This window comes from Monodelphis domestica, chromosome 1 (assembly GCF_027887165.1).
Source record: "Monodelphis domestica isolate mMonDom1 chromosome 1, mMonDom1.pri, whole genome shotgun sequence".
NCBI classification, from domain to species: domain Eukaryota; kingdom Metazoa; phylum Chordata; class Mammalia; order Didelphimorphia; family Didelphidae; genus Monodelphis; species Monodelphis domestica.
Window position 1 is genome coordinate 468,091,051 of NC_077227.1, and position 27,860 is coordinate 468,118,910.

The 27,860-nt window shown below is 43.0% G+C and overlaps 1 protein-coding gene across 5 annotated transcripts in view; it reads left to right on the plus strand.

Moving 5' to 3' along the window:
• The window catches only part of ADAMTSL2 (ADAMTS like 2), a 53,396-nt gene extending 25,872 nt beyond the window's left edge, over positions 1 to 27,524 (plus strand). For 4 of the 5 annotated variants that reach the window (XM_007475238.2, XM_007475239.2, XM_007475240.2 and 1 more), the window contains 8 exons: positions 7,608 to 7,705; positions 14,895 to 15,021; positions 17,914 to 18,127; positions 20,403 to 20,558; positions 21,200 to 21,370; positions 21,474 to 21,650; positions 25,208 to 25,352; positions 26,555 to 27,524. In XM_007475238.2, the coding sequence (XP_007475300.1) occupies positions 7,608 to 7,705; positions 14,895 to 15,021; positions 17,914 to 18,127; positions 20,403 to 20,558; positions 21,200 to 21,370; positions 21,474 to 21,650; positions 25,208 to 25,352; positions 26,555 to 26,673 (1,207 nt within the window). In that variant the 3' untranslated portion in view covers positions 26,674 to 27,524. The remainder of the gene's footprint in view (positions 1 to 7,607; positions 7,706 to 14,894; positions 15,022 to 17,913; positions 18,128 to 20,402; positions 20,559 to 21,199; positions 21,371 to 21,473; positions 21,651 to 25,207; positions 25,353 to 26,554) is intronic. The other variant, XM_007475241.2, reaches the window with a different exon arrangement.
• Positions 27,525 to 27,860: the final 336 nt, after the last annotated feature.

The following is a 27,860-nucleotide window of genomic DNA, read 5'->3' on the forward strand; positions in this document are numbered from 1 at the left end:
GAGGGCTTTAACTGCCAGGCATTTAATGGGTGCTCAGGGTTTAAAGTTGTAGTCAAGATGTTCAGTGAGGCTTTATACAAGGAAGAGTACAGGGACTGCAGCTCCTGTCCCAAGGCTCTTGGTGTCTGAGATTTTTCCCTAGTGAGGCTACTGAGGGCCTTGCAGATCACAGTGTAAACAGACTGACCTTTCTCAAGTCAATAAGCTTCAAGACAAAGTTACTGATGTTCTGGTTTGGCTTTTCCCCCACCCAGTTCCATTTTTAGAACTGAAACAAAGCTCAAGGGGAGGCAGGGATGGGGGGAGGTCCCTGAGATCCTATCTGGGCAATTTTGCTTTCCATTGCAATGTGTTGTATTGTCCTCCTTTGCAGTGATTCACCCCGTCTTATCGTGTTCTTGTTCTTGACAGAAATTGCCTTTATCCTGGAGTGTTTGTGTGTATGTGTACGGGAGGGGTGGGGAACTATGATGGTGATTAAGTATCTTGTGATCACTGACCTGAACAAATTTATTAACAAGCAGATGAAGGGGCAACTAGATGGCCCAGTGGAGAGAAATTCAGGTCTGGAGATAGAAGGTTCTAGGTTCCAATGTGACCTCAGTGATCCTAGCTCTCACCTCTCTTCTGCTTTGGAACCAATACACAGTATTAATTCTAAGACAGAGGGTAAGGATTTAAACACAACCACCACCAGATCAGTAGGCAAAGATTGTGAAGGGAATAACAGGGTTTGGTGAGGTTTTGCTTTGGTTTTAGTTTTTTTTAGTTTTTTTAGTTTTTTAGTTTTTGGTTTAGTTTTTTTTTTTTTTGAGAAGGTGGGAACATCAATGCTGGTTATAAGGACCTTCAACGATCAGTGAGCATTTTCTATTTGTCAAGCCTTTAGCTAGGCAAGAAATTATTCCCCTCTCCCAAATGTACAGATTTGGGCTAAGTAGAACAATCTAGTCTCTTTTGGTGGTGGTGGCAGGGGGAGGGGGAATGGGCAAGGGGGGAAATGCATAGTTATATCTTTAGCTTTACAAGTCCTTTAAGAGGTTAATAAAATAAGCCACAAATTTGGACTTACAAGGTAAGGACATTGACAAATTGGAGGGCTTCCAAAAGAAGGCAGCCAGGATAGTGAAAGGATGTGGGGAAAATAAACATTTATTAAGCACTTACAGTGTGCCAGGCTAAGTGCTTGACAGCAACCCCATCAGATAGGTTTGGTTCCTATTTTATAGTTGAAGGAACTGAGGCAGACAATGGTAAAGCAACTCCTAGCCAGGCTCATATTGATGGTAAGTGTCTAAGAGTGGATTTGAACTCAATCTTTCTGACTACAGGCCCAGCACTATCCACCACTCCTCTTACCCGCCCCACGGTTATGATATGTGATGATGAGTTGAAGGAACTGAGGGAGGGTATTTAAATGTGGAACAGAAGACACTGGAGGTAGAGGACAGAAGGGTACTCACTTCTAGCATTTGATCAGTTAGAAGGTAAAAGGATTCTGATTTGGTCCCAGATAGTAGATCTAGGAGCAATAATAGAGGCAGATTTAGGTTTGATGTAAGGAAAAACTTCCTGATAATTAAAGCAATTCCAAACTGGTATGGATTAAATCAAGAAATAGTACTTTGCCCCTCAGCAGAAGTCTTTCAACAGACTGGATGACTAGTTGTTGCAAAAGTTGCTGCAGAAGAGATTCTTTTTCAGGCATGGGTTGGGCTGGATGGCCCCTGGGGGTCTGGCCAGTTCTGATCCTGGTGCTGTGTCTTTGACTAATCCAAATTTGAATTGCCATTACAACTTTGTCATTCAGTTATTTTGGTTGTGCCTGACTCTTCATGACCCCATCTAAGATTTTCTTGGCAATGGTATTGGAGTGGTTTGCCATTTCCTTCCCCAAAAGGAGGCAACTAGGAGAAGTGACTTGCCCAAGATCACACAGCTAGGAAGTGTCTGAGGCCAGATTTGAAGATGAGTCTTCTTGACTCTAGAGCTGGAGCACTATACACTGTGCCACCAAGCTACCTATTACAAACAAACCAAATCAAAATAAAAGTTACAGTTGCAAGGATAGTACATACAAATAGCTGAATATCAGTAAGACAGAAAAGGAGCTTGTGATACATTTAGGTACAAGAATGTTTTAGAAAACTTTTCTGGTAAATGTTCATATCATTGAAGAAATCTGTTTGGAAGAGTGTTTGGGGACTTCCTAGGTGTCATGTTGATCAAAAACTCTGACCTCCCCCAAATTGTCCCTTAATAGTATAGGGTCTGCCCCCCAAGACTATTTCTGATGCATTTGTACTTGAGGTTTTCCTTTTCAGGTGGGTCAGGGTAGGTTAGACACTATCTCCAAAGTGTGACATGTGGCTGGTTAGTGGCCATCTCTGGGACTCCCCTGTCTCCTGGCAATAACCACAGGACCAAAGCTCTCCAGAAAGTCACTTGTCTCCTTAGTCTTTAACTCTCCAGAGCTTTAGGTGAGAAGGAGGATTCTTCTGGGAGATTGTATATTTTCCCCAGACCTCAGGATTTCAGGGAACTTAGGCCTAGAAGGTCGAGGGGACCTTGATTGAATGGTCTTCCAGGTTTTTTTTTTTTTTTGAGACGGTGATTAAGAGGACCCTGTCTTGACACTAGTCAGCCAAAACAACAGACAATTTCAGGCTGAGAATCCCTGCCAAAGGGAAAAGATTGTTCTTGCGATACCCTCCTCTTTCCCAAGTAAGAATTACAAGATAAAGCCACCTTGATTGGCCCCTGATCCACTACCAGGCCATCTCAGACTGAGGAACACAGAGAAAAAAAGTATCTGTTTCTCTGGTCTTGTCTGTCTTCTTTTTTTAATCTCTGTATCTCTTTTTCTGTCTCTGTCTCTGTCTTTCTCTTTCTCTCCTTCTACATGATAGAAATTCTATAATAGCTTACTGCTGTTTGTACTCAGATGACAAAATAGAATAATAGTTATGTCTGCTCTTCCATGTGGTCCAGAGACTAAATGGTTCCAGATGACAGGACATCTTAGTTATTTATAAGCCAGTGCAGGACAAGAGGGGACCAAATGTCTTGGTTCATTTAAAGACCACCCTCTAAGCTCTAAGGTACTTGGGAGGGGGTGTGAACAAAGAATGGCTTCTGGATCCCAAGGCAGGTCCCAAGGAATTCTGGAAAGGGTTGGTTTTCTAGTAGTCAGGATATTAGAGATTATTTTTCTTATTTAAATTGAGACACCAGCACATCTTTCTGGAGTGGTGGCAGTATAACTATTTAGTGGCAAAGAACTGAATTTGAAGACCCCCCCTAGAAAGACACCTGGTATATTAGAAAGGATACTCACCTGGAAATCAAGTGACCTAGGCTCCAGTCCTACCTTGCTGTGTGACCTTGGCCAAGACCCTTTCTCTCTCTGGACCTCAGTTTTCTCATATAAGTTACAAGAGTGTTGGATTAAATGTTCTGTAAGGTCCCTTTGGGTCCTAAGAATGTGATGATTATATAAAACAGTTCTAGATTTTTATCTGGGGCATGCATATTAATTCTGAGTGAGTGAATGAATGGATAAGTAAATGAATGAAAAGCACTTATTAAATGTGTCAGGTGCTGAATTCAGCTCTAGCCAAACAGATACAAAAGAGAGATGGTCTCTGCCCTCAGGAAATTTACCTATAGGAGAATGGTGACCAGAGTAGGGTGTTTTGGTCTGGGAAGTCATGGAAAGCACCTGAGCAAAACTGATCCCATCCTTCCCTCAGAACTCATTGCTTCCTGGGACTCTCCTTTCTAAGGAGTTCCACTTCCTACTAGGGTCCTCTAAGGTGCATAGCTGGGGCTACTTCTGTGATCTGTTTAGGATACCACCCAGAAAGAGTCTCTGATTTGTATGTGTGTCTAGTGGCGGGGCAGAGAGGAGATTGTTTGTTCTGGGTGAGTCTCAGAGAAAGGCAGTGTCTTACGTCGTTTTTTTGCTGGTGGTGCCAGATTTAGAGCTATTCCCCGAGGCCAAGGAACCATCAGGCGATGAGGCGGGCACAGAGGCAAAGATGTTTGGGAGAGATAAAGCCCCCGGTACAGTAAGCTGAAAAGTGAGTAGGCTAAAATAGCCACGTCTCCCCTCAGTTCTAAACACAGGAAATTATGTCTGCCCAGTTGAAAGGTAAAGTCAGAGCAGGGCTTGGAGGTTGAGAAAGAACATGAAAAGAAATGCTATTTCCATTCTTCTACGTAACTGCTACAAACAGTTAAGGGAGGGGCCATTGGAATCAAATGTTCAAAACAAATGGTGTCCCTTTTTTCAGCCTTGGAAATTAAAAACAAGAACAACAATAACAAAAAACAAAACCGCAAAACAAACCCTGAAAAACAAAAGTCCAGGGCTTGAGCCTTCAGCATGGGCATTTCAGAGCTTCTCCTGTCTAGAAATAGCGTAAGCTGCCTATCTCACAGCAGAACAATAGGATGATGAAGACTGTGACATGAGATTTTCAAATGCCCTCATTTAACAGACTTGGTAAATCTCAAGCTTGGCAGTTAAGATGTGATAGCAGTCAAGGTACAGTATTGTCTGTTTCATCCTTGGCTACACTGACCTGATTAGTAGGGCCGTACCAACTCATTTTCCTGGGTGCTTCTCTGTTTGCATCTCTGAAGATTTCCAAGATGGAAACCTGTTGGCATTATTGTGCAAATAGATGAAATGCTTTGCTCCCCACTCCCCCCCACCCCCAAGATGTGGCCTGTGCTATGATACTATGTAAGCTGTTATGCCTGCTAATACCTTTTGTTTATGAGAAATCAAGAGCTGGTTTTGAATCACACCCCTCTTCCCCCATCAAAAAAAGTCAAACATTAGTCACCATACTGGGCTGAGTGCACTTACATGTAACCACCAAGACAAAGATGGCAGCATTTCCTCACTCTAGAGGGGTGTGGCTCATTTCATTTCTCCTAGTTTGGGGAAAAATGGAAAGCTGTTGAAAACCAGAACTCTAGACACCATATACAGTTATGTGTTTTTCAAATAAAGCAGCTTAGTAGAATGGACAATTGGTACAATGGTTTTGGAGTCAGAGGATATGGGTTCAAACCTCACTTCTGCCAATTTACCACCTACGTGACCCTGGGCAAGTCAAGTCCGTCTCTAGGATTCCTTAATTGTAAAATGAATGATTGGTCATACCATTCTTTCCTTCCTCCTCTCTCCCCTCTCCTAGTCTCTTTCTCCTCTCTGTGGTCCTCTCATTGGTTCTCTTTCCTTTCTTCTTTTTTATTTCCCTCTTTCTTTTTTTCTCTTATCTCTCTTCCTCTTTCCATCCTACTTAATATTCTCTCTCTCTCTTCACTTTCTCTTCTTTTCCTTCTCCTTTTTTCCCTCCCACCTCCTGACTAAAGTCCAGAACTAGGTGTGCCGCCAGTAAATGGGGAACAGCTATGAACAAATCATTAGCTAGAGCCTATTTGTCAGAATAATTAAGGCCCCGTGTTAGCATGAGGGTGGGACTCCTCTGGGAAAAGAAAGATCAGCATTATTCATGCTTGCTTATGAAATCTGAACAGGAGTTCCCCATTTAAATCCACAGATGGCTTTAGTTGATGATAGCTGTCTAAACATGATGCTGGTTAATAACACTATTCTGTAGTACTTTAGTTCACAAGGAACAATCACAACATAACTGTGGGATAATTTCTACCCTGCCCAAAGAGCTCTTATGATTAGGAAGTAAAACCAGGACTTGAATCCATGACTTTTGGGTCCAAGTTCAATGCTCTTTACATTATACCATGCCAATTATTGAATTTGCTAATAACCTGGGTCCTATTATAATGACAAGAATGCAGGGCAGCTGGATGGTTCAGTGGATAGAGCTCCAGGCCTGAAGACAGGAGGTCCTGGGTGCAAATCTGACCTCAAACACTTCCTAGCTATGCGACACTGACAAGACATTAATCCTGTTTGCCTAGCCCTTGCCTACAAAAGTTACTAAGACAGAAAGGGCATAAAAATAAAAAATAAATTGTCATAAACCCAAGCCCACCTTTAGGTTATGTCTCATGGCCCAAAAGGGAAAGGAAATATATGGTGAGAATTTGGTTCAAGCCTTAAAATGGGGTTTAGGGTCCAAGTTATCTGGTTCAGAGCAAATAAGATAGGATCCTTACCATACTCTCCCTTTTCCAGGCAGATCTTGGGCTAGTTCAGGAAGAACTGTCCTTGAGGTCTGGCTTACACCTCCTCTGCTTGCTCTTTTTGGAGGTGAAACCTCAAAGTCACAGTAGTTTACTGCTATTGGTAGAAGGTACAAACTGAGTTTCTAAATTGAATTTTTAGGTTGTATTTGTACCTCAAAACCAGATTAAGGAAAGGAATATAGATAGTAAGGTTAGAATAATCTAACAATGTTATTTTAAAAAATAACTGAGTTAGGGGCAGCTAGGTAGCACAGTGGATAGAGCCCCAGGCCTAGAGTTGAGAGGTCTTGGGTTCAAATTTGATTTTTGATTCTACCTAGCTGTGTGGCCCTGGGCAAGTCACTTAACCCCAATAACCCAGCTCTTATCATTCTTGGTTCAAGTCCTAAGTTTATCACTAGCTATTTGACTTTGGATTCATTACTTCCTGCCTCTGAACCTCAGTTTCTCCATCTGAAAAATGAAAAGGGTGGATCAGATGGTTCTTTAGCTTCATTCTATGTTTTAATATTTTATGTTCTGAGGTCCCATCTTGCTTGAACATTCTGTGTTCTAAGGTCCCTTTCAGCCCTACTGCTTTCACATAATTATAATTCATCTGTGCTTTCTTTTGAAAAAAAAAAAAAACCCAACTACAAAAAGCCAGTTTGTGTGTGTGGACCCAGACCTGAGCTGAAATGTGAACGGGGGAGTCAAAAGGAGTCTTGGCAGTGCAGAGAGCTGGGGCTGCGGTACTCACAGCTGACTTTTATGAGGCTTTGCTGGCCAAGTGGCTGGTGTCCACCATTCAATTAAACATCTCCAGCTGAGGAGGGGGAAGCAGAAAGAACTCAGATGTTTTCAGTCTAGGGATGCCTTTTCTGCAGCCTCAAAGGTCTGAAGCTTACCACCCCAGCTCAGCAAAGAGGAAAAGAGCAAAGAATTGGGGTTTGAGAAGCTCATATTCCAAAAAGCTCATGCTTTCATAGGGAGCCTTGAGCTGGGCAGAGTGTCTAAGAGGCCATTGGTTCCTCCTGTCTTCTTCTGGAAGGAGAGGCCACACCTTTATTACCTGGGAGGTTTAGGATGAGATTTTGAGCTGGGAGACAAAACCCCACAGAAAATCAAAGAAATAGACTTTTGTGCAGTTCTAAATTGTTTCTCCTTATGGGTGCTTTTATCCCATTTTCTCTATTTCTAGAGAGTGGAAGCTCTAACTCTAGCCAGGCTGGGGAATCTACTGGGGGAATCAGGACAGATATGTTATTGAAAAAACAAACAAAATAAAACAAAACCACACACTGAAAAAACAAACAAACCCAAACTAACCCCTTTCTACTACTACACAATGCCAAAATCCAAGCCCCAGAATCAGCTGGAGGCTTCTGCGGGACAGGCTGGAGTTTTTCCTCGTCAATTTCTGTGGTTGGTTTTGTTTCTAGGACCAGGCCCAAGTCCAGGAAGCAAGGTGTGAGTCCTGCTGACATGTACAGGTGGAAGCTCTCTTCCCACGAGCCTTGTAGCTCCACCTGCACAACAGGTAGATGTCATGCATGAGTTTTGATTTGCAGCCACCATTGAGCCCACATCCCAATGCATGAGTCATCATCATTACCTCACTATCACCTTCACCATCACCTCTCCATTCCCATCATTATCAAGGAAACCCTCCTAGTGCCACAGAATGTCAGATCGGAAAGGAGCCTGACAAACCCGAGAATATCAGAGCTGGAGGAGGCCCTAGAACATAGAATGTCAGAGTAGAACTACAGGATCTTAAAGGTATTAGGATAGAAACCATGATGGTTGGAGCAGGAAACATTAGATGTAGCACAGAGAATGCTGGAGCTGGAAGGGATGATATTATTGAAAATTGAACTTGCTTGTACACCGGAGATGTCCAACACCTAGCCTGTAGGGCACAAAGTGGAAAAAACCAGGTTAGAATCTAATTGAGCAGTCAGCTCAGTGAACTGAGAGCCTGAGTTCAAATCTGACCTTAAACATTTCCTAGCTGTGTGACCCTGGGCAAGACATTTAAACCCAATTGCCCAGCCCTTAGCGTTCTGCCTTGGAGCCAATATTGACTCCAAGATGAGAGATGAGAGAACTTAAAAAAATGTAATTGGGAAATGTTTAACAAAATAAATAAAAACACAATACAGTATTCATTTCTCCTTAAGTTTGATGCCACTGTGTACATAATAAAACCACAGAGCTACCCCTCTAGAAGCTCACAAACCAGTTGTGATCAACTTGTAATTATCTATGCTAATGAGAAGTGAAAAGCATAATCCAAAGTCACATAGATCTGATTTTGCCACAAATTTTCCCCCCAGCAGATTTTTCCTCCTAATTGTACTTTGATTGGACAAATGCGGTATTTAAGTGAATTTGTTTTCCAGGCTGAGTGAGGTAGGGGTTGGAGAATAGTGGAGGTGTTTCAGAAACTCCTGGTGGTGGAAAGTCAAGAAAAAGACTACCTTGGAATTAAATGACTTATCTTAGGAAAGAACATGCAAATAACCGAGAGTTCATAGTATAGATAGATGGGAGAGAAACATTCTTAAAAGCAATAAGACATTGAGAAAACATTTGCGTAAAAATTGCTTTGGGGGGAGGGGTGGATTTAAGGGCTAGATGGTCTCTTGCCTATTTAGAGATCTTTTGGATTTGTGGGGAAGAGAAACTTCAATTAGAATTGAGAGAACTGAAGTAGGTTCTAGTTTCTGTTAAGACTAAATCTAAAGCTTGATGATGTCCTAGCATCATCACTAGGGTACTTGCTTTTGAGTCTCCCCCCCCTCCCCCAGTTATGGGAATGGGTTAAAATGAACCAAAAAGTCCCATCAGAAGCAAGAACAAATGTTTGCAGAATGCATGCCTGATGTTAGGTTGCTATGTATGGCCACAGAGTGGGAGGAAGTTAGCTGACCCACATGGGATTGGACCCTTAAGCTTTACCTTAGTAGCACAGTGTGTTGATTACTGAGCAAACTAGCCACATGCTAGTCAACACCAAAGGAAGAGAGATATGACTGTCAGTACTAGCTTAAGCCTCTTAAAAAATGAACCAACTTCTCTAATCTTGGCTCCACTTCAAATTTCTGATAGATTTGACTGGATCTTTCCATACTAAGTAAAAAATTAACTCACATTGACTATCAGACACATTAAGTGGCTAGCTTAGAAAGCCTGGCTTTCTATCACATCTTTCTAAGATGTGATCTTGGTTGGGCAAGTTGCTTCCCCTCTCTAGGTCTCAGTTTCCTTCTCGATAAAATGAGGGAGTTGGACTCCAAGGTTCCTTGTAGTTCTAAGGTTCCAGGACTTTATTTGGCAATCAAAATAGAGGTCCTTTCTGAGATCAAATTTAAAGGAGGTCAGCTTTGTTTTAGAAAGATGGAAAGGGGAAAGAATTCCTTTGCTCAGAGTTAGAAGATTGCAGAATTCCAGCTTTGTCTGCAATTTGAAGAGGGATGCTATGCAAGTTACTTTTCATATCTGGGTTTGACTGTCTTCATCTGTAAAATGGAGAGTACCAGTTAATTATCTCCCCAATGATAGTTGTCAGGGTGAAGTGAAACAGTAGGTGGGAGAGGGAAAGTCTCAAGCCTACTTCATCTCACACAGGTTAGGGCTTTTCCATCAGAGCCATGATATTTGGGGAGTAGGATCAATTCATTATGACACCCTAGATAAGCAGATGGTGCCCTGCTTCCTGGGCTCCCTGGTTGTGCCAAAAGAACCAACCTACACAAATCAGTAGGGAGCAGAAGCATTAAGTGATGGAGGCTTAACAATCTTGGAATCCTAGTCATTTTAGGAAGGAAAGCTATCGATGTGGGTGTGTGTGGTTATGATGATATGCCCTTATGCTGATGGCAATACCTTTAGCCCCATCAGCCTTAAACTCCCTAACTTATAAGTCCCTTAGACCTTGTGTCATAGAGTGCTTAAAGCCTGGTAAATGTTTTAAGTCTCATCTTTCTCTCCCTTCCTTAAATTTGAAAGTGGCATCTACATATGATAATGATCTGATAATATTAATACTGATAGATGATCTGGTTGAATTCACCTGAATGATTTGATTGGGTTGACATTGAGTCAGCAATGATGAGATGATCTCCATCCAGTGGAGTATGTTGTTGTAAGAGAGAACAAAGGATAGAACTCTGGCTCTGGGGACACATGGGTTCAAATCCTATCTTGCTTGTATGATCTTAGGGAAGTCACTTATACCTCCCTAGTATTTATTGTCTTCATTTGTAAAATGAAGAGACTGGAGTAGATGCCCCCGAACTCCCTTCCAGTCTTGTCTTTATGAGACAAAGGAAACAATCTGGCCCTCATTACTAATGAATTAGCCCCCACAGTTTCCTCAAAGATGACACCATTAGAATATTAGAGAAGTATCCTTATAACCGTCAAAGATCTGGTGAACTTTCAAAATCTGTGATGACTTAGAATTCAGAGCTGGAGTCCCTGGGGGCTATGGGATACTCAAATCAGATTGTTTAGGGGGAAAACTCCCTTCCCCAAGGATGAAGATTGTACAGTCTAACTTTGGCAAGAAAGAAAATAGAATCTATTGTCTGGCTATACTTTTTTTAGGGGGGGGCATGGGGACAGAGGGGAAAAACCCTGTGTCATCTCTCGTTTGTTATGTCTAGCTTGAGGTTTTAGGAAATGGTAGCAGATGGGTGCTGGTCCAAAGATGGATTTTTTTTCCCTCATGGGTGTTTCAGTAGAGTTAACTGGTTCAATGGTAGTCTGCATTGTTGGAGAGAATACCTACATTGATAAGATCACAGATGCAGTGGCATATCAGAGGATGTGGTAAGGGAGAACAAAATCAAGAATGCCTTTGATTGTGGGGAAATTGATGTCCTTACAAGAACCAGCCTTAGTCACTGAATCGTAGGTTCATACCATTTAGCCTCAGAAATCATCTATACCATCTGCTTCATTTTACATATGAGAAATTTGAGAGACAGGTGAAAAAACATGTCCAAAGACATTTTAGAGCTAATAAGAACTGGTATTATAACCCAAGACCTTTGACTCCAGATCCCAGAGTTCTTTCTCCTTTATTCCAAGATCATGACTGGTTCTATCCCCTATGCTTATAATTCCTTCTAAGTTCTTCTCTTTATTTAATTATTGCCCATCCTTTAAAGCCCAGATCAAAGTCTGATTTCTCCATTGAGACCTCCATGATGTCTCCAGCTAGCATTGGCTTTTCCCTCACATTGAAATTAGTTTGCATCTTTTGTGTGCACCTATGGTATACAGTTATGCAGTTTAGTTATTTGTGTCGAATCCCCCTACTAGAGTGCTTCACCAATACCTCTCTCTGGATCCCCACTTCCTTACTGGACCCCAGGTTCCCCATATGTAACATGAGAGAATTAGACTAGATGGTTTTGAAAGTCCACCCCCCCCCCAGTTCTGATAGTCTACAGCCTATGTTTTAACATTCCATATTTAAGGTCCTTCCAGTGCTAACATTCTATATTCTAAGGTCCCTGCTAGCTTGGCATTTTATGTTCTGTGTTCTTAAATTCCATTTTCAATCCTGTTCAGCTGGGACATTCCATATTCTAACAGTCTATTTTTGATGTCTCTTCTAGCACTGATATTCTATGTTCTAACATCTGGGCTCTGACATTCTGTGTTTTACGTTTCAACATTCCATGTTTAAGGTCTCTTATAGCTCTGACATTTCAGGTTTTAAGGTCATTTTTCAAGCTCTACTGTTGTATATTCTATAGTCCTTTCTAGTCTTAACATTCCATGTTGAAGGTCTCTTCTAATACTAATATTCTGTTTTCTAACATTCCATGTTCTTCTAACTCTGACATTCTACGTTCGTCTTGAAGGTAGTCTTGAAAAACCAATCCTCCACTTGTTTCCCCAATATCCAAACAGAAAACATCACTTTCCTCCCCAGTATTCATACTAAGCTGACTATACAAAACTTTTAGGGGTCAATTCATTTCAGTTCAATTCCCTTTGTACCCAGAAAAGTGCTAAGTGGTGTTGGGAGACAGGGACAAGAGAAATAAGTAAGACTCCCAATTTCAAGGTTTGGACAGATTAGTTGGAAAACTGAGGTTCATCCATATGAAATAGAAATAGAAAAGAGTTAGATCATATGGAAACCAGGGCAGGAATGTGTTCTAGGTAAGTCAGGAAGGATTCAAGCTTTCATGCATCCCAAATCAGGATGCTAGAATTGTAAGGGTCCTGGAAGACCACCTCAGCTCAACCCTCTTGATTTTACAAAAGAGGAAACCAGAATCTAGAGAGAGAATAAAAGGTTCTGGGGTCTTTGGCAGTGAGTCAGTGGCAGGGCCACAACTCAAAGCTAGGTTTCTGGACAAATAGTGCAATATCCTTTCTTCTAGACCAAGTTCCTGCCTTGCTGCTTCTCTCCTTGGCTTCCTTCTATCCACTGTTCATTCTAACTGCAATTGCTGGTATTTAGAGAAATCAGTGCCATTTTGGAAATCAGTTTCAATATGTAGAATTTCTCAGTGGGGTTTAGAAATTCAGTGCTCTCTCTAAAAGTAATCAATGTTTAAAGCTAGAAAAGATTTTTCCTGACCAAAGAGACCCAGGAAACATGAATTTGGCCTGGTAGCTAGAAATTGAATCATTTCATATTTAGATCTGAATAAATTTTATTATGTTCACAGCACATAACATTTAAAAATATGAACAAGCTCTATAATTTTAAGTTACAATGTTGTTCTAACTTTAAGTCAGGACAACTGGGCACTCGCCTGAGGATTGGGGGTTGGTGGAAGATGAAGGAATCATCCTAAAAAAAAAAAACCTTCTCCCCCTCCAAATATACCTTTTCAACTTCATTGCTTCTGGGAACATTGATCTCCTTTCTTCCCTACCTCCCCAGTGCACCCCAGTTTCCTTGCTTAAGCCTTTTGTCCTTCTTCAGAAGAAATTTGGGAGGAGGGCATAACAATGGCCCACTTTTCATTTTATTCTGGGCTTGGTTGGCAGTCCAGGTCCTTACTCTTCCTCATAAGGCTCTGAGAAGCAGGGCAGGGGTTAGGGGTGAAGATTGAAGTTCAGTGATATTTTGTACCTCTGGCCTTTCAGGAATGCAAATTTAGCTGGTGGGAAGTGAGTAAAATTTGAATTTCATGCTTTTGTGATCCATGAAAGCCTCTAAATATTAGCATCTTTATTATACAGAGAAATCGAGGCACAGGGTACATAACTGATGAGAAGCAGTGTGGCCTAGGGGAAAGAGTGCTAAGATTGGGAGTTAGGAGGTAGGACCTGTGTTCTAATTCTGACTCTACCACTAACTTGCTGTGTGGCCTTGTGCATTTAGTTGCTCTTCTTCTCTGTGTCTCATTTTCCACATCTACAAATTGGGGGTATTGCAAGAGATAATCTCTAAGATTTCTTGTAGCTCTGACATTCTGTGGTTCAGATAAGTTCTAGTTCATAGAGCAGAAAGAAGGAATTGATAGTCTTCTGCTCCAGTGAGGGAGAGAGAGAGACAGAGAGACAGACATAGAGAGAGACATAGAGACAGACATAGAGAGAGACAAAGAGAGAGAGAGAGAGAGAGAGAGAGAGAGAGAGAGAGAGAGAGAGAGAGAGAGAGAGAGAGAGAGAGAGAGAGAGAGAGAGAGATCAGAAATTCTTCCAGGAGATAGGCAAAAGAGAGCTGATACTGTGTGTTTACTTCCTTTGGAAAATAGTCCTCTGTAGGTTTTCCATGGTGGTGTAGGGAAGATGATCTCCCAGAGGACAATAGGGCATGCACCTAAGAACCTAGGAGATGGGGTAGCCTGCCCTATTTGTCTCTTCCTAGAGCTTGGCCTGAGGCACTGGAGTCCACTGGCTTTCCCCAAAAGTTGGTTCCTGTCTATTTTCAGGGAGGCCATTCCCACCTTGCATTGGGATAATAGGTCATTATTGCCATCCAATGACAAGAAGATCTTGAAGCCTAGCAAGATAGAGTTGGTAGAGGGTTCTGCTATGCACTGCTGACCCCTGCAACTCTCTGAAAGAGCTGCCCTTTATCTCAGATGAACCTGATGGAAAATGGAAAGAGGATAGAGGCAACCTCTATCACCCTCATGCTCCCTCCTCTGGAGGGCCTTTACATCTCATCCCTGGATCTTTTCTGAGTTGATGGTAGAGGTCCAGTTTTGCCTGGGAAGAGAGCCACTGGGCTTGAGGTTTATGGTGGGCTCTGGAGTACTGTTGGAAAAGAGTGTTGGAAAAGGGATTTGGGGAGTGGGAAGCAGCCTGCTATAGTGAAAAGACTTTGGAATTAGATGATCTGGGTTCAAATCCTATCTCTGATATTTTTTATCTATGTGAGGTTGGGTAAGCTATTTGACCTTTCTGAGCCTCAGCTTCCTCATCTATAAAGCGAAGGGGTTGAGTTAGATGATCTCTAAGGCCCTTTCCAGCTCTAAGTTTAGGAGTTTCTGAGATTCCTAGCCCATTTATTCATTAGCCTGGACAAACTGGTTGGCCATTACTGCTTAATGCAACAGCCCAGGAAAATGTCTCTAGATACCACCTAGATTTTGAGCCATTGACTTGGCATATGTGTGATAGGCACTTCCTCCAGGTTCCTATTTCTTTGCCAGATCCACATTCAGACCCACTGAGGATGTCAGGAATAAAGAAGTCCTTCAAAGTCCCAATGAATTTATTTTTCTCTGCCTTGAAACTAGGGGTCATGTCAACATATGCCATGTGTGTCCGTTATGATGGGATTGAGGTTGATGACAGCTACTGCGATGCCCTGACCCGCCCGGAGCCTGTCCATGAGTTCTGTGCTGGGAGGGAATGCCAGCCGAGGTAATGTCTCCAGCACCTCTCCATAATTTCCTCTGTGGCCATAACTCATGGGCCTCAGAATTAGGATTTGCTCTCGAGGAGATACAGTCAAGTACACAAGGCTTTGTGTGAGTCCACATGAGGGATAGAGGTGAGGGATTTCTGGGAGGACAGACTGGGGCCACTGCCTTCTTGCTATTGTAGGGAATGAGGCTAGGAAAACAAATGCAGTTCCTGAACAGAAATGCTGTCATGTTTTCCTGGGAGCTAGAAAATGTAGATGGTAGTGGTAGTAGTGATGTGTGTATATGTGTGCATGTGTGATGTTTTCTTTCTTTCTTTTTTTTTTTGAAAAAAATTTAATTAATTTAGAATATTTTTCTATGGTTACAAGATTCATGTTCTTTCCCTCCTCCCCTTGCCCCCTCCCATAGCTGATGCGCAATTCCACTGGGTTTTACATGTGTCATTGATCAAGACCCATTTCCATATTATTGATAATAATTGCACCAGGGTGATCATTTAGTGTCTACATCCTCAATCATATTCCCATCGACCCATGTGATCAAGCCACTGTTTTTCTTCTGTGTTTCTACTCCCACAGTTCTTCCTCTGGATGTGGATAGTGTTCTTTCTCATAAGTCCTTCAGAATTGTCCTGGATCATTGCATTGCTGCTAGTAGGGACGTCCATTACATTCAATTGTGCCACAGTGTATCAGTCTCTGTGTACAATGTTCTCCTGGTTCTGCTCCTTTCGCTCTGCATCAATTCCTGGAGGTTGTTCCAGTTCACATGGAATTCCTCCAGTTCATTATTCCTTTGAGCACAATAGTATTCCATCACCAACATATACCACAATTTGTTCAGCCATTCCCCAATTGAAGGACATCCCCTCATTTTCCAATTTTTGCCACCACAAAGAGTGCAGCTATGAATGTTCTTGTATGTCTTTTTCCTTAATATTTCTTTGGGGTACAAAACCAGCAGTGCTATGGCTGGATCAAAGGGCAGGCAGTCTTTTAGCACCCTTTGGGCACAGTTCCAAATTGCCTTCCAGAATGGTTGGATCATTTCACAACTTGTGGTGTTTTTTAATTCTACTTCACATGTGAATTCCATGGATGGGTTCCTTTCTCCTTTCCTCTTGTCTTTAAAAAACTTTTTTTATAAGCTATTAGAAATTATCTTTAAGCATCTAAGCCAGGTCTATTTGTCCTACATGGTCTAACCAGTTCTGCCTCTGAAAGATTCCTAGGCAGTTGGTTTTCTTTCTTCCAGAGGGTGAGAAGAGGCTCTTTGTCCCTAAATAACCAAGTCCCTTGTAGTGTGTGTGTGTGTGTGTGTGTGTATCAAGCATCACTGACTATGCAGCCAAATAATTAATCTCCTATTCCTTCCCCTCAACCCTGCCAGGCTTCCTATTTGCCCAAAGTAGAACACCTCCTTCCCAAAGCAGTCTCTACCTCAGTTAACCTCTTTTCCTCAAAGACTAAGCAGAATGTGCCTATGAATGTCCAAGAAATGTCAGAAGGAGCTAGGCCACCCTCATTTGTCAAGAGTGAAAGGGTGAGATGAGCAGAGAGCTCCTGATGGACTGCCAGGCATTTCCAAGCCCCCATAGAGGCTCTTAATAGCCTCTTGTTTCTGCTGGGATATGTGGTCAAAACCAAATGGAAAGCATTTGAATGGAGAGGGACAGGGGATTGGGAGAAGGTCACTGAGGACAGGGCATCTCAATTTCTGAATGTAGAGCAAAGACTATTCCAAAGAGGGGTCAATAGTGTTGTCTGACAGGGGAAAAGTGCCCACCCTATCTATTCTTTCAGGGATTGGACCAGCAGTTGGCTTAGCTGGACACCTTGTTCTGGGGTTTGGCTGGCCTTAGAACTCCATTCTTCCAAAGAATATTTATTCCATCATCCCAGTAGCAGGAGTTCCACCTTAAAACTTTGAGGCACTGTAGGATCATAGTTCTAGAGCCTGAAGGGGTCTTAAAGGTTGTCTTAGTCCCATTGTCATTTTATAGATAAGAAATCTGAGGCCCAGAGAGGTTATAAGTGATGATCAGAATTTAAATCGACATTCTCTAAGACCTGAGGAAAGCGCTTACTATGTGCTAAGAGCTATTATTAAACTTCTATGTCCTGAAAGCTTTCTTACAAATGTGACCTCATTTGATCCTCACAACAACCCTTGGAGGTGCTATACGTGATCCCCATTTTAGAGTTGAGGAAACTGAGGCAGTGACTTAAGTGACTTGCTCAGGGTTCCACAGCTATCAAGTGTTTGAGGCTTCAGACTTTGGACTTCTTCTTGACTCCAGGTTCAACATTCACTATACTACCTAGGAATCTGTGAGCAGTGCTAGAACAGGCAGACTCTCAGATCTACTTTATTTAATCCTCCACCTACAAGTCCTTCAGAGAATCACAGATTCTCCAAGTTGGTACTTCAGAGGTCATCTCATGTAACTTCTACTTGAACATAAATTTCCTCCAACAAAATAGGGAAAAGAAATCTAGCCCATTCCATTTGTGAAGAGTGTCCCTTAAAAAAATTTTTTTTTAATTTAAAATTTCATAACCCTCACCTTCTATCTTAGAATCAATACTGTGTATTAGTTCAAAGCAGAAGAGTGGTAAGGACTAGGCAACAGGGGTTAAATGACTTGCCCAGGGTCACACAGCTAGGAAGTATCTGAGGTCACATTTGAACCCCATCTCTAGGCCAACCTCTGAATACACTAAGCCACCTAGCTGGCTCTGAGAATATTATTTATTAAGAAGATGGTCCTTATATCAAAGTCTAAATTTTCCCTTTTGCAACTTCCTCCCATTTCTCTAAATTCTGTCCTCTAGGACCAAGCAGAACCAGTCAAATCCTTCCTCATTCCCTTCTTTCTGCTTCTCAGGTGGGAGACCAGTAGCTGGAGTGAGTGTTCTCGAACCTGTGGGGAGGGCTATCAGTTCCGCATCGTTCGCTGCTGGAAGATGATCTCACCTGGCTTTGACAGCTCTGTGTACAGCGACTTGTGTGAGTCTGCAGAGATCACTCGGCCGGATGAGCGCAAGACCTGTAAGAACCCAGCGTGTGGACCGCAGTGGGAGATGTCAGAGTGGTCAGAGGTAAGAACAAATTGTGTGTGTACCCTTGAGAGTTACTATGAAGGAGTGTGTTTTTGTAATATGTGGATCTAGAACCTGAGAACCACAAAATCATATAATGACACAGTTGGAAGGGACCTTAGAGACCCTCAAGTCTCTGATAGTTTCTTCTGTTGAATAAATCCATTGACAGGGTGCTTACTACCTTGCATAGCACCATACCCTACTTTGGACAGGTTGGTCATTAAAAAATTCTTCCTTCCCCCTCTCATTTTCTCTTCCTGAATACTGTGTTCTTAGATTGACAAAGGGACCAGCTCTAGGGAGTCAGTCTTTATAAAAATCATTTTGTAAAAACACTTACCTCCCATCTTGGAATCAATACTGTGTATTGGTTCCAAGGTAGAAGAGTGGTAAAGACTAGGCAATAGGGGTTAAGAGACTTGCCCAGGTAGGAAGTATCTAAGGTCAGATTTGAACCTAGGAGGTCCTGTCTCTAGGCCTGGCTCTCAACCCACTGAGCTACCCAGCTGCCCCCGAGAGTTAGTCTTACTACAGAGTCCCAGCTTTGAGTGATTGGTAGGCATTCTCAAAGGAGCCAATACCCTAATTGCTATGTTTTGTTTGGGGGGAGGGATCTGTTATGGCTCAAACCTCCAGACATTCTGCTTGGTAGCTCAGCCTCCCAGGGAGAGGCCCAACCTCCTGGGGACAGATCTCGCCAGTTCTGAGGAGAGCTTCCCACCCTAGACACTGGGACGAGTGTTCCCATTACAGTGATCTTGAAGGATCAGTCCAAATTCTTCTGTTTTCCTGGAGTTTGGCCACTTGGACTCTGGTTTGAGATGAATGGACTCATGGCTTAGGAAATCGTTCAGCTGTTGTGGAATCAGTCTCCCGAGGAGCCGGAAAGCCTAGTTTGGTCACTCGGTGTGATTCCCATCCCTACTCTTGGCTTAAAGTTCATGGCCTCCTGAGGGAAGGCTTCACATATGAAAGATAGCATGTTGAGCACAGCAGTCAAGGGCTATTTTTCATGCAGACCCACTGGGAAGAAGGGTGGAACTACCATCCATTCTAGGTCCTCAGTCTTTCAAATGTAATAAACATTTATTCATCTGAGCCCTGTTCTCAGCCCCAGGGAGATACACGCATGCATATGAAATGGTTCCTGTCCTCAGGGAGCTTATGGTCCTGCAGAGGAAAAAAAGTTGCACACAGCATGGGGCAAAAATGCAAGATGGAGGTACCACCTGAAGGGATATGGAGATCCCCAGAAACAGAGAATACTCTCTGGGAGGCAAGGGAGATGTGGTCTGAGGTTATTGTCTCAGACCAAGAAAGATATCTTCCACCAAGACAGATGTGGATAGAATAGTGAGGTTGATACTCATTTGTATCTGACTCTACCTGACCACATGGACTTCTGTCTATGGAGTTTTTTGGGCAAGATCCTAGAGTGGTTTGCCATTTCCTTCTCTGGTACATCCCCATTTTACAGATAAAGAATGGAGGCTAATATGGGTTAAGTGACTTGCCCAGGGTTACATAGCTAGCAAGTATTTGAGGCTAGATTTGAATTCAGATCTTCCTGTCAGCACAGTGCTCTATCCACTGTACCACTCTACTGCCCCCAGGGTGGAGGTAGGATGCAGCAAAATTGGGAGGTCAGTGAAGTTAGGTTCCAGACTCCCCTTTTGGCAATCTCAACTGCCCTACCTTTCCTCCACTCTATCTACTAGCTAGAGACACCTGGAGTCTTTATATTTAATCTCTCAACTAAGAGAGAGAGAGAAAAAAAAGCATCCATTCTAAGGTATTAGATATTTGATACACTATCTCTCAAAGGTATTTCCTTTTTTTTTTAAACACCTACCTCCCATAGTAAAATCAATACTATGTACTGGTTCCAAGACAGAAGAGTAAGGGCTAGGCAATGGGGATTAAGTGACTTGCCCAGGGTCACACAGCTAGGAAGTGTCTGAGGCTAGATTTGAACCTAGGACCTCCCATCTCAAGGTCTAGCTATCAATCCACTGAGCCACCCAGCTGCCCCATCTTTTTTTAAAGTTCAAAGGAAGGGAAATTCTTGACTCAAAAGAATGAATCACTAATGGTAGAATTTCAGGCATCAGAGACATTTGGATTGGGGTGGAGGGTCCAGTGTTCCTCAACTTATATCTATGAATAAGGTCAGTTGTGATTCTAGGTAAATAAATGCTTCTAGTATAGGAAGAAGTTCCTGGATACCAACTTAATAACTCCCTCTGTCCTCTGCCTGTCTTTTGGACTTCAGTGTGCAGCCAGGTGTGGGGAGAGGAGTGTGGTGACCCGGGACATCCGATGCTCTGAGGACGAGAAGCTTTGTGATATTAACACCAGGCCTGTGGCAGAGAAGAACTGCACTGGCCCCCCCTGTGACCGCCAGTGGACTGTCTCAGACTGGGGACCGGTGAGTGTCTCCTTGCCTCCTAAGGCACCAAGGGCAAGACAGTCCAGAGAGGTATCTCTCTGGGCTGTGCATAGGATCAGAGAGTGAGAAAAAGGAGTTCAGAAAGGAACTCTCTGGTTCCTGGTTATTTCTGGGCATTCTCTCCATCTTTTTGGATTCTGGAATTCTCTAAAAATAAGCTGTCACCATGGCAACTGCCTTCACCTGAGACCTGAAGCACCTTGTCCTTTGGGAGGGAGCCAAACACAGTAAACAGTCACCCATCTGGGCTTCAAATTCACTCCCTTGGCCAAGTTTTTATGACTTGAAACCTTCTAACCCACGATATTTTCTCTCTCCATATCTCCTCCTTTTCCTCGTCCCTTCCTTTGATAACTCCTAAACACTACCTCATTCCTCCTTCCCTCTCTATCCTTCCCTTCTTCTCTCTACCCCCCTCCCCCACTGCTACTTGCTTTCTGACATCCTAATTTCTTCTTCCGTCCATCTCTTTTTCACAATTCTGTCTCTTTATTCTCTTGTGGCCCTCTTTGTTCTCCTGCCTTCTCTTCAAACTACCTCCCTTTTCTCCCTCCCCCTTTCCTTCTTTCCTTCCCACCTCCCCATGCTTCTTTCTCTCCCTCTCCCATCTCCCCTTGCAGTGCAGTGGAAGCTGTGGTCAGGGGAGGATGATCAGACATGTCTACTGCAAGACCAGTGATGGGCGGGTTGTGCCCGAGTCCCAGTGTAATATGGAAGCCAAGCCCCTGGCCATCCACCCCTGTGGGGACAAGAACTGCCCTGCTCATTGGCTGGCTCAGGATTGGGAGCGGGTGAGTGACCTTGGACCATGGGAAGCCAACTAGAACTTGACCCCAAGCTCCTTTCTCATCTTTGCCAGGGCTTACCTTCTGTCTGTTTGCCCATCCTTCCCAGTGTAATACAACTTGTGGGCGTGGGGTGAAGAAAAGGATTGTGCTGTGTCTGGAGCTGGCTAATGGGAAACTGAAGACGAGAAGCCCCCCAGACTGTGACATCACCAAGAAGCCTACCGAGGAGAGTACCTGCTTTGAGAGACCATGCTTCAAGTGGTATACCACGCCATGGTCTGAGGTGAGCAGCAGTCTGGGGGCTCCTGCTAGTCCTGTTAAGGGCTCTACTGGGGCCAGGCTGAGGGCAAAGGTTGGGGCATCTTCAGGTTCTCTCACTAGTGCTCATGATCATGGGTCTCTGCCATGGAATAGGAAGACAGAAATGGTTCCTGGAATAAAATTATTTTTGATTACTTAATTACAAATTGGGATTTGAACCCAATTGACTTTGACTCAGATGACTCTTGACTTTGAATCAGATGATCTTCCCTCTCCTTTCTTCTTTTGTTTTCCAGAATTTTCTTTTTTTTGTTTTTTTGCTGTTTTTTAAAAAAAAATTATTTAGTCAATTTCAAACACTATTCCTTGGTTACAAGAATCATATTCTTTCCCTCCCTCCCTTCCTCTTACCCTTCCTGTAGCCCACGCACAATTCCACTGGGTATTACTTGTGTCTTTGATCAGAACCCATTTCCATGTTGTTGGTGTTTGCACTAGGATGTTCATTTAGAGTCCACATTCCCAGTCATATCCCCTCAATCCATGTATTCAAGCAGTTGTTTTTCTTCGGTGTTTCTACTCCCACAGTTTTTCCTCTGAATGTGGATAGTGTTCTTTCTCATAAATCCCTCCAAGTTGTTTGGATCACTGCATTGCCACTAATGGAGAAGTCCATTACATTCGATTGTACCACAATGTATCAGTCTCTGTGTACAATGTTCTCCTGGTTCTGCTCCTTTCGCTCTGCATCACTTCCTGGAGGTTGTTCCAGTCTCCATGGAATTCCTCCACTTTATTATACCTTTGAGCACAATAGTATTCCATCACCAACATATACCACAATTTGTTCAGCCATTCCCCAATTGAAGGGCATCCCCTCATTTTCCAATTTTTTGCCACCACAAAAGAGTGCAGCTATGAATATTCTTGTACAAGTTTTTTTTCCTTATTATCTCTTTGGGGTACAAACCCAGCAGTGCTATGGCTGGATCAAAGGACACAGTCTTTTAGTACCCTTTGGGCATAGTTCCAAATTGCCCTCAGAATGGTTGGATCAATTCACAACTTCACCAGCAATGCATTAATGTCCTAACTTTGCCACATCTTCTCCAGCATTCATTACTTTCCTTTGCTGTTATGTTAGCCAATCTGCTAAGTATGAGGTGATACCTCAGAGTTGTTTTGATTTTCATCTTTCTGATTATAAGAGATTTAGAACACTTTTTCATGTGCTTATTAATAGTTTTGATTTATTTAACTGAAAATTGCTTATTCATGCCCCTTGCCCATTTATCAATTGGAGAATGGTTTGATTTTTTGTACAATTGATTTAGCTCTTTATAAATTTGAGTAATTAGACCGTTATCAGAGATTTTTGTTAGGAAGATTGTTTCCCAATTTCTTGCTTCCCTTCTAATTTTGGTTTCATTGGTTTTGTTTGTACAAAAGCTTTTTAATTTGATGTAATCAAAATTATTGATTTTACATTTTGTGATTTTTTTTCTAACTTTTGTTTGTCTTAAAATCTTCCCTTTCCCAAGATCTGACATGTATACTATTCTGTGCTCACCTAATTTACTTATAATTTCCTTCTTTATATTCAAGTCATTCACCCAATCTGAGTTTATTTTGGTGTCCCCTTCTTTCTTCTTGATTAACCCTGGGTGAAGCCTAAATGTTCTCTTTGCTGTTCTGTCCCCCATCATCTACTGCCTAGCACTCAGCTCTCTCTGGTCCAGGGCTTGGGATTAAAGAAGGGGGAGGAGAAGATTAACCTAGAACTATGCTTAGGCCATTTTCAGGACTTGAAAACAAATTAAATTCTGCCCCACCCTACGGATTTAATAAGGTGAAATGAGGTCAGTGTGATGACTTTGGATGGCCGCCTGTGGGATAGAAGATGGAGCAGCACCTATCTCTTTGCCTCAGAGATGGTAGACAATCTGCATGTTTATCTCAGCTTGTAGCTACCTTCCTGATCCAGAGTCCCAAGTGTAGAGACTGGTGTAAGTCCCATTCTACTCCCAAAGCACAACACATCAGATGTCCTAGAGCCCAGTGATAGCCAGGCCACTTGGGAAGTCTGAGAGCAAGGAGCTAACTGGAGTAAAATGTCTTGCATTTGGCCTAAGAAGGCCCAGGAGGGCCCCTTGAGACTCCTTCAGTATGATCACCAGAGGTTGATTCTGCTCTCTGACTGAGGATGCCAAGCTGGCTGTGTATGTCCTCCAAGGTTCTCCCAACTAAGCCCTATCAGGACTTGCACCAGATAAACAGCTTGGAGACCTCAGACTTGGCTGTGCAATGTAGGGTCGCCTGTACTGGGGCAGGAAAGAACCCAGAAAGAGGGGGGCTGTGTCTGCTGTCTGTGAGATCTTGGCAGGGAGTGAGGCAGGGTCAGCAGACGTCTTCACTGCTCTGTACCGTGAAGTGGGGTTTTCCAAGGGCAACATCTGCACAGGGAGCTCTGGGGAAGGATGGATTTAATTGGAAAACAAAACAAGGCTCTTATTGGAGTGGAAAAAAAATTCCAGCTCCCCCATCTCTACTCAAGCACTAGAATATGTAGCAATTTGTAACGTGCTGTAGGATTTGCATAACCATCATACCATTAATCCTCACAAGAGCCCTATGAAAGGTAGTAGTGAGATTGAGAAATCCATCTGAATTCTGGCAGCTCTTTTTGTGGTGTCAGAGACTGGAAATCGAGGGGTGGCCATTAATTGGAGAAAGCCGAGAAAAGCGAGGGTCTCTAAATGTGATGGAATATTATTGTGCTGTAAGAAATGACAAGAGGGATCATTTCAGAGAAATCCACGAAGGCTTATAGGAACTGATGCAGAGTAAAGGGAATAGAACTAGAACAGTATTGTTGGTTTTTTTAACCCTTACCTTCCATCTTAGAATCAATACCGTTTATTGGTTCCAGGGCAGAAGACTGGTAAGGGCTAGGCAATGGGGGTTAAGTGACTTGTCCAGGGTCAAATATCTAGGAAGTGTCTGAGGTCAGATTTGAACCCAGGACTCTAGTCCTAGCTCTCAATCCACTGAGCCACCTAGCTGTCCTGATAACAAAAATATTGTAAAAACAAACAACTTCAAAACATTTTAGAACTCTGATCAGCACAGTGACCAACCACAGTTCCAGAAAACTCAGGAAACAAGCTATACACTTCCTGAGATGGCCCTGGAGTACAGACAGAGACTTTTTTGAACATGGCTAATGTGAGAATTTGTTTTGTGTGCCTCTACTTGTTTGTAATATAGTTAGTCTTTTTTTAATGAGACTGAGAGGTGGGAGATAAGGGGGAGGGACTGTGGACCTGAAATTAAAATTAAAATTGATTATCAAAAACTTATTTGATGGAAGATATTGCTGGCCTATGAGACCATGCCTCATCCAAAGTCACAAAACTGGTGTCTCTCAGCGTGTCCTGTTCTGGGCTCCATCTCAAAGGCTGTCTAGGTTGGATCAGACTAACCTACACTTGTGTCTTGCTTAGCATGTGGGTCCCTGCTCTGTTTGGCTCGAGGTGGGCAGAACCTCACCCAAACCTGAACTCTCTATGCTCTCTTTAGTGCACCAAAACCTGTGGTGTTGGTGTGAGAATGCGTGATGTGAAATGCTATCAAGGAACAGATATTGTTCGGGGTTGTGACCCACTGGTGAAACCGGTCGCCAAGCAGACCTGTGACTTGCAGCCATGTCCTACAGAACCTCCAGGTGAGAAGGGCTGGAGGGGAATCCTGGAGATGTGACCCGTAGAGAGCCATTGTGGGTCTGGAACCCTCTGTCTTCTAGCTATGCCTCCTGGGACTGGTCTGATAGGCTCAGTATGGAATATCAAACCCTGGATGGGCAGATTTCTTCAAGGACAATGGTCTGTCCAACCCATTTTATTCTCCTAAATAACTCCTCCATTCTAGCCATTTTAGTTTTTCACTGTCTTAAAGAGAGTTTTTTTCCTACTTAATATGCTAGCATAGTTTACTTCTCTAATTGTTTTATGACTGTGAGGTTTGGCTTCCTATTTAGACTATACGTTCTTAGGTGGCAGGGATTGGATCTCATAATTGTTTTATATCCTCTGCTGTTGCCTTTCCAGGAGGCTTTGTAAACACTTTCTGATTAACTGTTTGTTAGAAATGGTCCCATCATCCCCAATCATACCACTCTCTTCATTCCAGTGCTAAATCAGCAAGTACCTCTCCCCCTTTGCTCCTCAAATTATGTATCTGGCATCACTTTGACTTTCTGCCATGTTTTTCTTTTGCACAGATAAAATCTCCCTCTAGACAGTAAATAACCTGTGCTTCCTCTGATGGGTAGGGAAAGGAAAGGTTACTAACTAGAAATATTCCCATTTTACATATAGGGAAACTGAGGCTCAGAAGCAGTTTAAGTACCAGGGACTAATCTAGGGTTAGAATTCTGATTTTAATACACACTACAGTTTGAAGGCAGCTAGGTGGCCTCAGATACTTGTTAGCTATGTGATCCTGGGCAACTCACTTACCTCTGTTGGCCTCAGTTTCCTAATCTATAAAATAAACTAGAGAAAGAAACAGCTAATCCTATCAGTATCTTTCAAGAAAATCTCAAATAGAGTCACAGAGACACACAAAATTGAACACCATGACTTGAGGACCCACTGTTCCAGGAATTATGGTCTAGTAAATTCAGGCAAAATCAAAGAAATGGGCAGCCCATTTCCTACCTGACTGCAACCTTCTCTCGAGGTAGCAACAAGAGAGCTTTGAGATAGCTTTGCAAACAGCAATCTCACATAGAGATGGAGTGGGCTAAAGGGAGGCCAGCTAAATTCTAGGAAGGTGAGGTTAGGGGTAGGCACTGCCCCAGGATCCTGCTGGCTTTCTTTCGGCATCACCCTTCACCACACTTCCCTGCATTTTTTTTTTCTCCAGATGACAGCTGCCAGGATCAGCCAGGGACCAACTGTGCTCTGGCCATCAAGGTCAACCTTTGTAGTCACTGGTACTACAGTAAGGCCTGCTGTCGCTCCTGCAGACCCAGCCATTCCTAGGCTCCTCAGAAGCAAGCCATCCTCTTTCACCCTGGCTTGGACTTCATCCTAAGAGACTGAAGGGCTTGGAGAGCTCCCTGGAAGGGCATCTCTCTACTCCTTCTTTTCCCTGAAGCCCTTCCCGGTAGCTGGGAGCACAAGCCTGTGAAAATAAACATTGGCCCTCCGCTTTGAGAGAAGGGGCTTTGACCACGCTCTGCCGAGCCTCCTCCCCTCAGCTGGTCCCAAGGAAGAGAGATCCCCCGGGCACCTGCATTGGGTTTCAAGGCTGGAAACCCTAATCCCTGCCTCCCCACTACTCTATGTTTGTAGTGTCTGGCTATGGAAGGATGTACATAGGATCTTGTATATTTGTTTCTGCTTTTTTTTGGGGGGGTTCCCCTCTGACCCTTGGTCTTTGGTATTCTGCCTCTAGGAACAGCTTCTTTTTTGCTCTCAACAATCCAGCAGGGGAGGGAATCCGAGTAGCATGTTTGGTGACCAAAGCCTATTGGGAAGTGGATGACCTTCCGGTTAATTTGACAAGTTGCTGCCCTGGAACGGAACCCTTCATCCCTCAGCTCTTTCTGGGCCCAAGGGTGAGGGATTCTCTAGGAGAAGAGGGGAACAGAAGACTGTAATATGTAGGTGTATACTTTTCAGAGAATTTTATCTCATAACCAAATGTCAGTTTCATAGTCCTTATAAAAGATCATCAATGCTGACAGAAGTGTATATAATGAAACGTACCTGCACTTTATATCACAAAAGACGCATTTTTCCTTAATATATTTGTTTACAAACAGCGGATTTTATCCCTATAATCATTCATCAGTACTCATCTGTGTATGTTAATAAAGTTGTCATATTTATGATGGCATCTGATTTCATTTACTTGCCATGTTAGCTATTAGATGTTTGGGACTGGTGGGAAAGATAGGAGAAGAGGCAAGGGAGGTGGCTCAGCAGGTAGAATGCCAGGCCAGGGGTCAAGAAGGCCTCAGTTCGAAGCCAATCAGACACTAATTAGTTATGTGACCTTGGGGAAGACACTTGACTTCTTTGCCTCAATTTTCACATCTGTCAAATGGGGATAAAAATAGCATTTACCTGCTAGGGTTTTTGTGAGGATCAAATGAGGTAATATTTGTGAAGTGCCTGGAACATTGTAAGTGCTATATGAATGTTAGTTATTATAAAGAAGTACA